The sequence below is a fragment of the Manduca sexta genome, chromosome 24, assembly GCF_014839805.1.
Source record: "Manduca sexta isolate Smith_Timp_Sample1 chromosome 24, JHU_Msex_v1.0, whole genome shotgun sequence".
Lineage (NCBI taxonomy): Eukaryota > Metazoa > Arthropoda > Insecta > Lepidoptera > Sphingidae > Manduca > Manduca sexta.
The window spans coordinates 9,831,398-9,847,497 of record NC_051138.1 but is presented as its reverse complement, the minus strand read 5'-3'; the positions used below and the strand labels follow the sequence as shown (position 1 = coordinate 9,847,497).

The window sequence follows — 16,100 nt, the reverse complement described above, 5'->3', positions numbered from 1 at the left end:
CCTATAATAAAAGATAAGATTGGCATACTAAACATTTTTATTAGGTTTTCTGTACTTGCAAATTTTTTGGGAAATAAGCGAGAGAATTTCAGGTCATGATATCACTTTAACTTGTATGGAAGCAACTATAATTATAGTTAGGGAGGCAAAAGCATCGCTAACAAATGCACTAGGAACACGCAAGATGACGATACGTAATTACTAGAAGTGGTAGACATTTTTGCAGAAAAATAAAACATTTAAACAAAATAAATATTTTTTTCATCTATTAATAAGCCCTTGATCCTATAACTGTTATCATTAGTTTCAGTATTTTTTACTCTAGCCGAGCTTCATCAACCAACTTTATAATGTAGATATCACAAAAAATAACAAGAGGTAACTAATCAGAAGTTTTTAATGAGTGTGAAATTTTTAATAGTATGAATTTCCTCTTATTACCGGAGGAGGCCTGTGACCAACAGTGGGGCTGTAGCCTATACATGATAGCCGTGCTAATAATATTTTATTAATAAATAACGTTATCAAAACACGAACTGGTTTGACCTTGTGCGCTCTCCCCAGCGCTGTATTTTGCACTCAGGACACTTGTTTGCTTTTGTATGTTCAAACTAAACGCCGAAAATTTTGCAAAGTGGAAATCTAACAATGCTCGGCTTTCAGGCTTTACGACAGACACTAACGACAGCTTCAAATAACATAATAATATTTATAGCCTCGTATGCAGAACACAAGCCTTTACTTTTACCAACAAATACATACACAATTTATATTTTTAAATAGGAATTTCGCACAACCTAGCTATTCTTTATGCTTTTTTTGGTGGTTAAAGCTCACTAGAGTTTACATCGCAGAATGGAAACTGGCTATTCTAGCAACAAAATCAGTACTACACTTATTACCCATACTACACGTACTACACATAGTGTGGTACGGAATTAAAAGCCGTATAACACACTATAAAAACTAGACAAGTAAATGTGGTCTTCATACAAGAAACAATTTTATAAAGTGAGTAAGTTATGCGCCAAGTTCTGGTAATATGCAGTGTACACGCCTCATTGCGGTCCCCTTTATTAAATATTTAATCTGGTAAAAGACGATGTCAAAAAAAGTGATTCGATTTAATATAAGTAAAACCATATAAAATCTAATCGCTCCGTAGTTACTCATTAATGTTATCATTACAATTAATAGTATCCATTAAACACTGGTCAAATTAAGATTCGACTATTAAAAAAAGTAAAGACAAAATTTTGCTCAAACACAAAATTACTTATTTATTACTACACTAGGCCAGCGTGGTGGACTAAGGCCTAATCCCTCTCAGGAATAGAGGAGACCCATGCCCAATAGCGGGACAGTATACATATAATACAGGGCTGATATTATTACTACACAATTTTATTTATAGTGACTTTTAACATTTTTTTTTAAATAATAAATTCTTAGTCAACATTTCTTGTACTTGAATGAAATGGCTTTATGTTTAAAGTGTAAACGTTAACAACATGTGCGATATGAAACCCTTTAAACGATGATTAATTTGGAAGGGAAACAAATACTTGTGACAATCGATGTAGCGAATCGCACGTCCAATATCAACAAACGTCGGTACAGTGGAAAATCGATAGCCTTGGGTATTTAATTAAACCGCAAGTAATTCTACACTACTTACATAAACAAATAGGAAAAACGATCAGAAGTCTACAAGGGCCATTTTAGGGGACTCATTAACAGAAACATACTATAAAATGTTTTCCTTACATCAATATTTTATCTATTTGCAATAACATCGTGCTTATTTTTATCACATTATACACACATAATTATCATAAACGTTTTGTCTGTTGTGACTGATTAATAATTATTTACTATCTTTTTTAAAATAACATTGTTAGTATATTATTTTTTACAGAATAATATCTTATGTAGCGCTCTAGGATACAGAAACTAGTTCTGATAATAGTTATATTAAAATGTCTTGACCAATATGTGCAAATTGAGCTTCACTGTTGAACTCAGAAGTACTCCATATTAAGGACTGTAGTTTACTCATATTATATTAGTCATAACGGTTTGGTCACATCCAATACACTGGCCTACCTCGGAATTGTGGGCGCGAATGCGCGGAATGTACTAGACTAGTAGTTTACAAAGTACGAGTTCTTCACTTTCTATCCATAACCGCACTACTATCGACTATATGTCCTGATAAAAGTGCTGAAGGAAAGAACTATGATTGTCTTATTTTATAAGAATTTGTCATTCGATTGCAGGGCAAGTTAGAACGGTCCATGTTACCAATTGAACAACTAGCGCATTCTAATACGATTGTATATACTGAAGTGATTCTAATGCTCTCAAACAACCGCATTTAGGTCGAGTCCGGGATAGTATTTGCGTCTCAAGTGCTCTTTACGTGATTTAGAAGTTAAACAAAATAGTAAAAAGTACTTATTTTAAAGACAACTTAATTTTAAGTTAGTCAGGAGTTTAACCAGTTTTGGTTTATGAGCTATTGCGCCTTACGCATACTGTATGAAAACTGAATCAAAGAAGTAAAAAATATTATTATCTGTTTTAATAAACTTTAATAAAGATGTCAATATGCCATAAATCCAAATTCAAGAGTGTTCAATTCCCTGGTCGGGTTGACGTGCTAGTTTTTAGGTTTCTGAAAATTAGTACCATGTTTATATGCGCCAGAAAGTCAGATATGCATTACTTACATAAAACATGACACGCCGACACAACGTAGGTGGCCGGAGAGACAATGGATATGAACAATATGGCTAACATAGTGATTAACACAGGTGTGAAATAGGTATATATTTCCTTTATATTTGTCATTTAACAAAACAACTAAATTTAGGCAAAGAGACAGCCAATAAGGTAAAAACTGTATGTTGTTTTTTGATAACTTCATTTTGCAATCATTTCTATATATTGTGTACAAAACGTATTCCAATAAATAATTTATAAAAAGAAAAGTTACTTTACAAACGCAGATTAACCGATTCTTTATCGTCCAAATGCACGTTTGTAATTCGATGGATTCGGCAATAGACAACATTACAACGTGTCTGTGGCGAAATGGCGAATGTACAAGTAGTATGCCATTTAGTTACTTGGCACAGCAGGCGAAATCGGTTGGACGACTCTGCGCATGCGGATTGCAGACTACTCGCTGCAATTTAACGTGACGATAAAACTGTCGTGACATTTAAGAAAAACACACATTAAATGGTTAAAACATGATGAGTCAAACCGTTATATTATAAGACGAAAATGATTTTTTATTAAAATATTATTAGTCTCATCGTTCTTTCAGTGAGCGTCGTAATTTAACGTTCGCGTTGACAATGTGACTGTTTCATTGGTAACGGGTGGTATGAACTATTAGGGCTGTACCCGCTTTCTCCGACTGGTCGCTAAATATGTAAACGTGGTGCTCCAAATGTTTACCACGTTTACTGCGCCTAACATTGAATGTCTTTCCCACAGGTTAAAAATCTTTAGTAGGTACCTCATATTCCAAATCATAAATGTTTTGACCTCCCGCACGGACTGTGAGGAGCTTGTAGCAGTTGAATACAAATGAATGGTTTTACTTACAACGAAGATTTGAAGATTCTTTTACAGACGGATACGACGAAATGTAAATTCAAAACTAGAAAACTGGGCACATTTGCACAAATGTTATAAACCAGTTATATATTTGCATCAGGTTGGGATTGCAGGAAGACATCGTCGCGTTCGTCTATACTCTATAAGGAAGTCTTACGAACCACAATGATTGAAAGTTGAAACTATGGTGGTGGAGTCGATGTTAATTTTATTATTTTAATGCTTCGAATGACAAGACGAGTTTGCCGTTCAGTAAGCGATACGACCGCCCATAAATAGTAGAAACGCCATACAACACCTTGAATTACAAAGTATTATTCGGTATTCCACCGCACTCGCCATTCTGAGATACGAAATGTTAAGTATTCTTATGTCCAGTAGTTACACTGGCTACAATGCCTTTCAAGCCGGAACACAAGTTACTACGCACTACTGCTTGGCGTCATAGATATTGCTAGAAATTGGCCGATATCGGTAAACAGCGAGATTGTCATGATTTATTATGGATATGCTTCTTTTCTGTTCTACAATAAGCCCCCACATAGATACTTTATAAAAAAAAGTCTTAGTACTGCCGCTACTTTTTTTTAAATTTACCAATCCTCTTTGGTGTAAGTATCCAAAATAACATTATTTCGATTAGTAGCAAAACCTCGATAGTTTTCTGTAAGTAACCGAAGCGAACTTACAAAATTTAAAAATCTAAACTGCTGTTAACTTTTAGTATTTTTCAATATATAGTAGGTACTTGCTGGATATAGTAACAAAAAGGTTTAAATTTTTTATAAATTCCATCATAACTAGTAGCATCCCAGTATTATAGACAGAAATAAAATTTTCTTAAGTCATATCTAACGGATTGGACAGTAATCATTCGAGACTTACCAAGCCCAGTTTAAAAAAACGAATCACACAAAATGATCAGAAGTATTTGTTTCGCTTTCGAAATGCGTAATTTTTTCATTGTATAAAAACTCGAACAATTTACAACTGGCATGACAAGCATTAGTACTTTTCTTTTTGAGGGAATAATAGGTAGTGGGAAATTGAAAAACTCAAAAGATGATTAAGATAGTTATTTAAATTTGGCAACTAGGCACTAGGTATTATTAAAGGATGATTTTTTTTTTGGGAACTGCCGTGGTTATCTCCGGGGTAACCTGCTAACGGTGTACAAACGATCCCCCGGCTTAGCAACCACGGAAGCCCCATGATGAGTTGGTGGGCCCTACCGCTATCACTGGAGGCTCGGTAGTCTCCAGCTAGACGGTCTTAGGGTCCGGGAGGAAGAAGGGAGAGGATAGAGGGAAGGAAGAGAAGAGGAAGGAGCAAGAGTTATTAGAATGGTTGGAAAGAAGGAAAGGAAAATGTTCACGAACCCTTAGACAGACCTCACTGTGCTGTGCGCCTAAGGTCGCGGGCAAATGTGCCCCCATGCATGGGCGTGCATTTGGTATGGAGACCAAGCGCACAAAAATTGTCTCGGGGGGGATTATAAGGTGATTGCATGTGCCCATGTAATATCGCCCCACCATGCCTTTAAAATAATGTATGTTTAAATGAATAAGCTATAAGTATTTAAGTTGGGGAAGTTATAATTAGTATCTCGTTAGCTTGTCACGTATATCGAGGGTATAGTGCTAAAAGCCAATAAGTATGAAATTGTTACTTTCGAGATATTCAATGTTTAAGTTTTAAGCACCAAAATATTTGACATTCAAATAATATCGTCATAATAATTATTTTGTGCTAAAAGTCTATGTATCTAAGTAGTGTAATAACATATTTTTAAGTTTCTGGGGTAATCAATTTTATCGTAAAAAAAAATAAGTTACAAAGGGTGCCGACTTATTGGGTTTTACCCCAAGAGAAATTAAACATTTATTTTAATTTGTCCATTAGTTTACTGTACGAAAGTCACAAAAAAAAGGATAAATCACTCTTTATCACTAACAGACGTTGGTAGTTTGGTGTAGGTCTTCATCAATAGGAGTTTCTCGGGTGTAATGAGTTTCTCGCACATATTCAACAAGTCCTTATTTGTTTTTAGGTGTATTAATTGGCACTTTACTCACATTTCAAGTCTAACATGTCATTAAATTGTAATTCTTTCACTTTAGAACTAGTATTGATTTCAATTATTTCTTATCTGTCTTTTTCGTAATAGTCTTAGTCCTCTTCTTTCTAGCTTCTGTAAAAACGTTCTCCCACTCACTTACGCTACTTATTGTTTTATTAATTAACACTGTTTATTGGAAGCAGCATCCATGGAATCCACCTCTATATGCATGTTGCTGCCCTTTAAGAATTTCTGTTTGATTATATTTAAATGCCCGATGTTTTCAACAGAAGAGCTAAAACGTACTGATTCTTGTTTGGTCCTTTACAGATATTGGTATATTTCAGAACTCCCTGTTTTACCAATTAACGCACTCCAACGGAGGCTTTGTTTGGTAATTTCATTCATATATCGTAAAATTGTACGACACTAATATTCCCATCTATAATGTATCTTCTCCTCCATTTGTTATGAGCAACCCCGCTTGCAAATCCATAGCATCGACATAAAAGAGTCTTCTGTATTTAAGCGCGAATTTTATCTGCATCTTTCGCTGCATGACATTTATTCTTCGATTTAAATGGTTTTCATACTCTTTTTAAAAAGATCTTTTGACTCAGATTTTTCATATTTTGGACAAATGTTACATATTTATTAAGCCTTTTTTTAATGAAAAAAAAAACTTAATTTATATTTTTCATTAAATATGTTACGATATTGATAATTGCTGAAACTACTACTTTTCATGAATCTGAAAATTTCCTGTTATAATCAACACATGTTATTTATAGATTTAACGCCAGGGGCATAATACTTTTTTTTACTATCTTTACTACAGTATTGGGATTCAATGACAGGAAAAGATTTTATGGGTTGTTGGACAAATCCAACATATTTAAGGCTCGTTTTCTTAGGTGGTTCTTTGTTGCCGCATTGATCGTCACTATTGGAAACTCCGAACGAATCTGCTTAATCTGCTATTTGATATCTACACTAACATTAAGGTCGCTTTAAAAAAACGAGGACGACTTGGAAATGTCCTTATTGAAAAAGTATTCCATGCTAACTGTACGATCCTTATAATTGGATTTTGTTTTGTAATTTAAATTTTATTTAATTTGTAATTATCTAATTGAGAAGCTTATTAGATAATTAAAAATTAAATCATAACGATCTCTTATTAGAAGTAACTTTGTATATACGAAAAGTACTCATAAAATGAGCGTATACCTGATATCAGCGTCTAAATGCAAGCTAATTGCACAAATTTCCTTCCTCGATCACCCATCGTAGTGCTTAACATAAATAATTAGCACTAAATTGAGAACAATTAAAAACAAAACCCGCGAGCTATTGTCACAAACTATCAACAATAGCGCTAAAAATTTGATTTATTGGGTTCTTCCTTAAACATAATTTGAAGAAAGTTAGTTAACAAAGTAAACAAATACCATATAACTCAACATAACTTATATCTTTTTAAATAAAATCGAAAAATGAAACCCAAAAAACACATTTATTTTGTTTTAAACCTTTGGTTTAGTTTGTTTTCTGATATAGGCAATTAAAGGTAAAACCCGTTAAATACTAAATAATGGATTTTACCTTTATGTCGTTGGTAATTTAAGTGGTAATCATTGAACACCCAAAAACAAATAAATAGCTATAACTGCTTTAAGCGTAAATTAAAAATATTATTTATCTAGTTAACTCACTTTATGGTGTTTTAGTTTATCATTAATGTCGCAAAGTGGCCACTTTATTGGGTTATTACATTAAGTAATTCGCTTTATACTGTGAATTCCGCTTATTGGATTAGACCAATAGAAAGAGCGTCAAAAACTCATTAAGATAGACCAATAAAACGATTTTTGAATTTTTGGCACTTATTGGGTTTTAGCACTATACCCTCGATATGAACTTTCTATCGAGTCTAGACATAGCTATGCGACTACAACAGCGGCGAATCGAGTCTAATGGTGTATAAAACATTTTAGTAACACCACGATTCCGATCTGAAAATAATACATCAATGTTCCATTCTGTAACCTGCCAAAAATGGAACAATGGAACCCGTTCCTCAACTTGAATTTGAATAAAAAAAAAAGATTAGTCCCAACAAAATGTGTCTTACTACTACAACTGATTACAACAAAGAATATTCTGTTCATACCTACATTTATTATTGGTAACAGTATCGTATACGGGCTCATTGTACTCCCAACTTCATTTCACTTACTTGCAACTTCCTTATTAAGTATTCTCCGTATGTGATTATCCCAGGGTTTAAAATGTATTGTAAATTTAGATATAAACAATAATTATTTCTTAAATTACAACAATAAATGCACCCTCGCATTCACTTTAGTGTCTCCCTCAATTACTTACTCAACGATGATTCATCGTTCCCTTGATAATCACAAAGAACGGTATTCCCAGAACAATTGGCGCAAACAATTAAGTGCGTACTCGTGAAATAAAATAAATAAATAAATAAAAATATATAAACGGAGCAATGTGTTTCTCTTTAAAGGTAATTTTCGATCGAAATGGTCAAGTCGGGTAGCTGTTACCGCAAGGTGTAGCTAAGTAAGTAGGTACCTATGTGCATACAATCTCTAACAGATTTCACATGCACTAAGGCGACATCCCAACAACTGTGTGATCGTTTTAACCGATATGATAAAAAAATGCAAGAGCTATGTGTTTATATTTATGCATGCATTTCAACATATTAACGAGTAACTTGAAACACTTTAATCTACCGATCGCATGCTAATACTGTTCGAACCGGCATTTAGGTACAAAATGTAATTACAATTAAATTTTCGTAATCATGACAAAAACTTACATTAATTTAGAACTTACCTTTAGACTTTTTAATCCCAAACAAATTAAACAAGAATTTACACTAGTTAAAGCAAAATTATTCACTTCAAGCACTCACAGCTCAACACAATATGGCGGCAGGACGAGATCCCCACCTCGAAAAATTCAAAATTTAAAGGCTGTGCTACACACTTCCCTGCAATAACATTATTAGTTGTTAAAAAGAGATGCAAGATCGCAATGTGTATTTTGTATCTCAGTTTAATCTTAAAACTGACTGCATATTTTTATGTGTACACCGAGCTTTACAGATCTGTGATTGGTTGGTTAGATTACGACGCTTCATGTTGCCAACATACACAAAATCAAGCATAGACAATATTTTAAATTTTTACCAGTTGCCAACATCAAAGTATAAGAAGAGAGATGACATTCTTAACCACTCACTAAACACGGGTGGCTAGGAATTTGACAAAATTGTATTTGTAGTAGTAAGAATCATCGATATGTATGTAATCCATTTAAACCGTTTTTACGAGCTATAGCTATTTACCGCTTTAAATGGTTTTACCACTACTCTTCATTCGCGAAACTATATTTTTGTATTTAAAACTAGTGTGAACTAGTAATCGTTTATTACAGTTACAACAGGATTCTTCTTCTTCTTTTATATTATGGCTGCCACAATTTATTTATCTATAAATTTGCCAATGTCGAATAATGATAGGAGATACAAAACAAAAAGAAACTATAAAATCAGAACGCCATTTTTACAAAACAGAATTTACAGATTAAGTATATCGAAAAGATCATTTGATTATAATCTGGTTAACTTATACGTAATCTTTTAATAGCGGCAAATAACATGACAATATTAATTAAAGTCGTTGGAATGTATGTGTTTTTTTATATTTTCTATTTTTCTACTTTCGGAGCTTAGAAAAAAATGATAACAATATGAGACCGTTCAAAATTATCATCAAGTCCCAGGAAATCTACTTTTAGCCACTTAGCCATAATAGACGTTGATTATAAAATCAAATATTATTTTTTTACATAAAACATGATATAAATTATGATGATCGTTATCATCTGCATGTTAAAAAATTGTGGGCTCATATAGGTCAACAAATACCCGCAAAGATTTTATAGAAATAAATATAAGTTTTAAATTGAGATCATACGCCTAAAAAACGTGGCATTCACAATGAAGTCGTTGCGAAAATATTGTATACTTACAATAATAACACATATATGAGGGGTGTTAATGTATTTAAGTTGAAAAAAAAATAAGAAATATCCCTGTGATACTTATATTTAGACAATTTTAATGAAAAGACTGTAATATACTATTTAATTATATGAATTCTCGGCTTAATTTGAAATAACCTACTAACGAAAAAAAACAAGTTAGCACATTTATAACCAGAAAAAAACTTGTTATTGTCTATGGTAGGTAATATGCATCGATGTCGCGTTGCCCTTGACTCCATCCGATTACTGTTTTTATAAAGTTCTTTGCATAAAATCCATAATAACTACTTAGTGAATATATTCCTCATATATAACAAGTGTTCTGGAGTGCTAATTCTGTGTTACTTAGTTGGTGTTGTCGTGAAATTGTGTGGCGTCACCTGACCGAGCTCATTGTCATTTCCCGCCATTGTGGCTCGTGTATAAACTGATTATTACTATTTTTCTTCGAGTGTATCCTCTGTTTTAGATGAGGAATAAGTAAATATTACAAGTGAGTTATGTCATTACACGGTAATGATGTTTGTTTACTAGAAGTAGAAGATTACAACTTGTACGAAGAAGAAGCATCGGATCACGCTTTTACAAGGTACGGCTAACCGGCGTGGTCGCCGGATTCGCCCTTATTTTAGTTAGCCGTTTTGTTTTCTTTCATTTTAAGTGCTATTTACAGTGTAAAATAGCGTAATTGGCTATGTTTGCCTTCATACATCGATTGCACCGACCATATGACGACGCTCACGCCCCGTGCCGGTACTTAGTCAGCTGTTGAGCCGCCATGTTTGGTCAAATCAAATAGGCGTAGTAGGCGCCTCTACTTACGTATCGCGAACATATCGTACTATCAAACACATGTACGCTTTGGCGTAAATACAACCATTCATTATTTTTTGCGTTTTGTTGTGATATGTACTTTTTGAATATGATGGAACTCGTACATTTCAATGATATTTATGCTTTTTTTAAAAACGCAATAACTATTCATTATCCATATACCTAGATACTGTACATTGGGTAGAACTATAATGTATGTAGCAAATGTTTAAAAAATTAGAATCTTTTAATATTCCATTAAATATATTAGTGTATTTTATAAGTTAACCCACAATATATTGCAAGAATGTTTATTTTATAATATTATACAGACTTTCTGAATATTGTCACTCATCATGCTATTAAGGTTACTATAAAGATTTCACAAAGTGTTCTTATGAGTATTGTTTATATAAAGACTTAAAGTTTTATAACTTATTACAGTTCTGAAAAGCACGCAACTTCTGGAAGCAAGACAATGGAGGCTGAAAAACGCATTAGACGAGAAATTGCTAACAGCAATGAGCGCAGAAGAATGCAGAGCATTAATGCTGGTTTTCAAGCTTTGCGCACATTGCTGCCAAGGCATGAGGGTGAAAAACTGAGCAAAGTATGTTTTTTCAAAGAAAACATTGTTTGCTTGAGAATACTCTATATATGCATTGTAAAGTTTCATTATACATATTGTATTATAATAAAAGTTATTTAGAATTTTAAGTACATAGTTAAAGTGGGTAAAAATAGTTACAGTTAAGAAAAAAATATATAAAATTCATAATAATTTGTTACAGGCAGCTATATTGCAGCAGACAGCGGAGTATATCTACAATCTTGAGCAAGAAAAAACAAGACTACTGTCACAAAACTGCCAGTTAAAAAGACTATTGAATCAACATGAAGGAGGTGAAATACCACTTAAGAAAAGAAAAAATGATATTCTTAACCACATACCTCCAGTGATACCTCCGGACTCTACAGATGATACTGTAACTAACTCAAGATCACCTGAACCTGTTGCTGTTATTACTGTTTCTAGTGTGCCACCGAAAAAGGACCAGGAAAGTGGAGAGCTTAGAGTTCAACTGGAACAAGAGCGACGACTGCGCCGACTGCTTGAGGAGCGACTCCACACTCTGGAAACTCAAATGTACCCTGACACAGGCCGTGAACATACACGCTCCATTGTACATTTTGAGCAAACTGACATTGCTGATTGCAAACTTGAAAGTGAGGAAGTGGAAACGCAGGTTGTAGAAACTCCAGTGGTGGCAACACCATTGCTGGAAGCTGCTATAAAAGCAGAACCAAGAGTGGAGGTGGAGGTGCTACCTGACGCCAACCATGACACATCATCAAGGCTGTACCTGGCAAGCACCAGTCGACAAAACCTGGAGACCATTGTGGAGGCCATTCGGCACCTGGAAGGCGACCACCTATTCCGCGAAGAGGCGGGCGATGCGCCACTGGCGCTGACCAAAAAAGAACGCGCGCCGCCACCGCGGCCGGGCGTCATTGTGGTCAAGCATTCGTGATCACATTGAGCGCGTATTAGACTTTCAGCTCGTAATTCGCTTCCGCTTAGCGAGCACTCCAGACCCTCGAATATAGTTTTAAATTTTTAGTTCTTTAGTTGTATTTTCCAAAGTGACGAATCGATAAGTCTGTGTCTTTGTTTATTTTTACGCATTGAAATCGAAATGTTAGCGTTAGTCAGCTGAAAGCGTGGTCGCGTTGGTCGATAGACGCTTAGTCTCAAATGTAATTATTTTAATGTTAAATGTTATGTTACTCTTGCTTATTGTGTTGGTTATGTGTTGATGGGACAAGGAGTGACTGATTTGTGTAAGTTTAGATGAAGATTGGTAACAGTGCGCCGCGTGCTCGTTTGATTTGATGACATTAAACTGTTAGTGTGTAAATGATCATGTATATTATAATTTTAACTATTGTGAAATATTTTGTGAAATGAAAAAGACAGAAAATATATCCCAATTAAAAAGTCTATCAAGAGCAATAATGCAGATGATACTGAGGTTTTTTCCCTCATTTAAATTCTAATTATTTTTTTTTTTATATGTTAAACATTCTGTAACATTTTGCCTGAACTTGAGAAAATGATGACATAAGTCATTTGCTTTGCTATTTCTAGTATTCTTAAATAACAAGCTTATCATGTTTAGGGACTAATTGTTAGCCACAAGTATAAAAATGACAATGTTCTTTAAAATGATGCTTTGGCTTTGATGGAGTGTACAGTATAATGGCATGTGGCTAAGAGACATTTTGTATTTTACAGTTTTGGTTAATTTTATTTCCTACAGTTCAGGATAACATAAATGGAGTATGTAATTTATTTCTTTTATTTGTTAAATGCGAACAATACTCGTCGTCACTTAGCTAAGACAATTATTTCAAATTTATTGTAATTTATTAAGAAGTGGTGTAGGTTGTATGTAACCTACAGATATAAATATTACTCCAGTTTTGCTACTTAATATTTGTTCATATACTCCCAGTGCGTTGCTTGTTTCTTATCAAATTTAGTAAATTATTAAGGCAGTATTTGTCAATGTTAGGAAATAATAGAGACAGAAATGTTAGAGCATTCCACGTTCGTGAATTCTCCTTAAAAAGTTATTCTACATATTGAAATGTAGCTGATTATATGAATCAATGTAGTATATATTGTATACTATATTCAATAACAAATAGTGTAATTATGTACTTCTTTATGTAAGTAATGATTCATTTGAAACTACTTTTTAGCTAATCTACTAGGAATTATATCTATACATATTGTTAAAAACCTTTGATGGTATTTCATGGAGCTATAACTTAACAAACGATACAAAAACGTATAAGCCGGTGTCACATATTTCTGATATGGGTTTCTACATAATACCAAATATGGTATTACTATTATTATTAATGTTCAGTTTTTACATAATACTTTAACTACATACAAATGTAGGATCCAATGACTATAGCATTGAATTATAATTGTATACATTATATGTGAAGATTAAGGTATGCATACTTTAATCTTCACAAATAATACATATTTTATGAGCTCCATCAATTCTTGTACTGTTCTTGTAAAACGGTGCAGTGTCATTCATTGCATCATTCAATATTTACAAGATTAAAATAACAGCATAATAGTTTAATAATGTATACAATTGGAATTAGCAACAATACAATTATTTGCATTGTTTTTTTAAATGTTGATGTATTGATTGTGAATTCCATAGGTTTCAAATTATATAACTCACAAGAGCCACAAGTATAAAATATTTGTTGTAATAAAAAATAGTTTCAATTGACATTCGTTTTATATAGTATCCAAATTAGTAACTTTATTTACCTAATTAATAATCAAATACATTTAGATATAGTAGAAAAAAGTAGGCATCTCTTTTAGTGACACAAATGACGATGTAATCGTCAGCGATTCGAATCTATGGGATAGAGTAAACAACAACCGTGATTCACTTTTTACTCTATAAACTCTAGATGCACGAATATTTTAATAATATGATCCTTGTGTTACTTAGGTAATATAGTTATACACAGTGATTGATTAATGCTTGCTTCAATGTGCTGTCATTTTTGTTAAAAATGTAATATGTGCTTTTTGTTAATATTGTCTCTATAAGTTTTGAGTGTGTATTCTATATTTTAAGTTGACTCAGCGACAGAGTGAGCTTGACAACTGACATGTGCATCAGAAAAGTACTGCAGAATGAGTCTCGTAAGGAGACACGAATTTTAAGACTGATCGTTTATTTTATTCATTATTAAGTTATGCTAGTTGAAGTCATCATTATGATAGTATAAGTAAGTGTGTGTATGTGTGTTTCTTTATGTAGCTATTTATATGTATGTACGTCAGCGGGGACAATAGGTTCTCATTGCCTTCAGATTTACAGAATTATCTTCACATGCTGCCTATAGAAACCTGTAATGCTCGCGTGTACGCGCATTATTTGTCTGAATCTATAGCAGATTTATGAAGACTCTAAATCTGTAGGCATGTCGATAACGTATTCATTATAGAGCTAAACATGCGCTTTTAAACGCGATCCATTTTTCATTTACTTGGTACAATAACGGGCTCTAATTTCGAAATTAATATTTCATTTTTACATATCCATTTGACGAATTGTTAATATTATTTTAACTTTGTTTATATGTAAAAAATGTGTAGCGTAAGTGTCGTTCCCAGTGATTCTCAATAATTTTAATTTTCCCCATTATTTTTTTAATTGTTTGTAATTATTATAGCATTAACAAAATTATAAAAAATCATATTTATATTGATTACTATTGTGACATATTGTGTTGTAGAAATAATATTGGTTTCTGAATTGGCAGCCCTGTATGCTAACCACTCTCTTCATTTCCGAAGCTCATTCCACACTCTGTTTCTGAGTCCGTAATATTAAAGTTGTCTGCCTACCGCCTTTACATTAATGTCATTATAGAATAATTATTAACTATGTATGATAACGGTCTTGGTTATACTACTAGTGTAGTCAAAAATAGACGTAAGAGATATTAAGTCAAAGAAACAAGTTAAATTGTTTAAAATGTGTTATTATTTATGTCTTAAAGTATTAAAACAGTTATTTCTTATTAATTAGTTTGTAAATGATGTTCATCTGTATTTTTAATCTACTTTCTTTATTGAATGCTGCTAAAACCAATAAAACATTTCAATTTAATTCTTCAAGTCGTATAGTAGTACCTTATATATATTTTCTTTGGGACATGCAAAATTGGGATAAAAATATTGCAAAATGTAAGATTGTTTTACTCTGTTCTTATAGCGCTGGATGTCGAGAAATGAGTAATTTACTTATTTTAAACATTATTACATTATGTTAAGTAAAGCATCATAAACATGATGCATTTCTATGTATGTGCCATGTTTTATTGGTTTTATGTAAACTTCAGTAATTATATTTCCATTTTCTACACTCTATCGCATTTACTGATGATTTTGTGTTGTACAACCCGACGCGATATATTTTAGAAATTGCGACTTTCGTTTGAATTTGATATTGCATTTATAATAAGTTATTTTTATCAAATTTTACATTTGAGTTTACAAGTTAGTGATGGGGTGAAAGTAGTTAAAAAAATACAATTTAAATTTGCAAATATAGAAGAGAAATAATTTTATTGTACGAGAAATATACATACATATAATACAATTATTTAACAAATGGTCTACCTTGCCTTGTACCTAGACCTACATTTAAGGTTAGGTAATGTTCATTCTGGAAATGGTTATTTCACCCTATTGCTAACAGGTATAGTATGTTCCTAAAATATATAGTGTTATGACATATTTCTTACAAATAAGGTAATAAATAGTAATGATAAAGTGTAGAAAATAATGCATGGATGTTTCCATTTTGATATGAAATTGGTAAAAATAATATTTCCTCTGATTTTAATTATATGTACCACATTTGAACTATATTAATTACCAATATTTATAAAATATTGA

The 16,100-nt window shown here is 32.7% G+C and overlaps 2 protein-coding genes across 3 annotated transcripts in view; one reads left to right on the top strand and one right to left on the bottom strand.

The window, feature by feature from the left end:
- Positions 1–8,808, bottom strand: part of LOC115445426 (A-kinase anchor protein 200) — a 34,989-nt gene extending 26,181 nt beyond the window's left edge. The window contains exon 1 of the mRNA XM_030171690.2: positions 8,558–8,808. The gene's annotated coding sequence lies outside the window, so the exon portion shown is untranslated. The remainder of the gene's footprint in view (positions 1–8,557) is intronic.
- A 1,145-nt stretch (positions 8,809–9,953) lies between these two features.
- LOC115445421 (transcription factor AP-4) lies at positions 9,954–16,100 on the top strand. Of its 2 annotated transcripts, none has more exons than XM_030171680.2 (3): positions 9,954–10,361; positions 11,030–11,195; positions 11,377–16,100. In XM_030171680.2, exons 1-3 carry the CDS (start codon positions 10,273–10,275, stop codon positions 12,115–12,117), a joined length of 996 nt encoding a protein of 331 aa, XP_030027540.1. In that variant the 5' UTR covers positions 9,954–10,272; the 3' UTR covers positions 12,118–16,100. The 2 variants fall into 2 exon arrangements, with proteins under 2 accessions (XP_030027540.1, XP_030027541.1); XM_030171681.2 differs by lacking the exon at positions 9,954–10,361 and adding an exon at positions 10,575–10,952.

Bases quoted from the DNA above. Each gene is read 5' to 3' on its own strand.
- LOC115445421 (XM_030171680.2), top strand. From the start codon at position 10,273: ATGTCATTACACGGTAATGATGTTTGTTTACTAGAAGTAGAAGATTAC. The intron at 10,362-11,029 runs GTACGGCTAACC...AACTTATTACAG, and splicing joins TCGGATCACGCTTTTACAAG to TTCTGAAAAGCACGCAACTT. The intron at 11,196-11,376 runs GTATGTTTTTTC...AATTTGTTACAG, and splicing joins AGGGTGAAAAACTGAGCAAA to GCAGCTATATTGCAGCAGAC.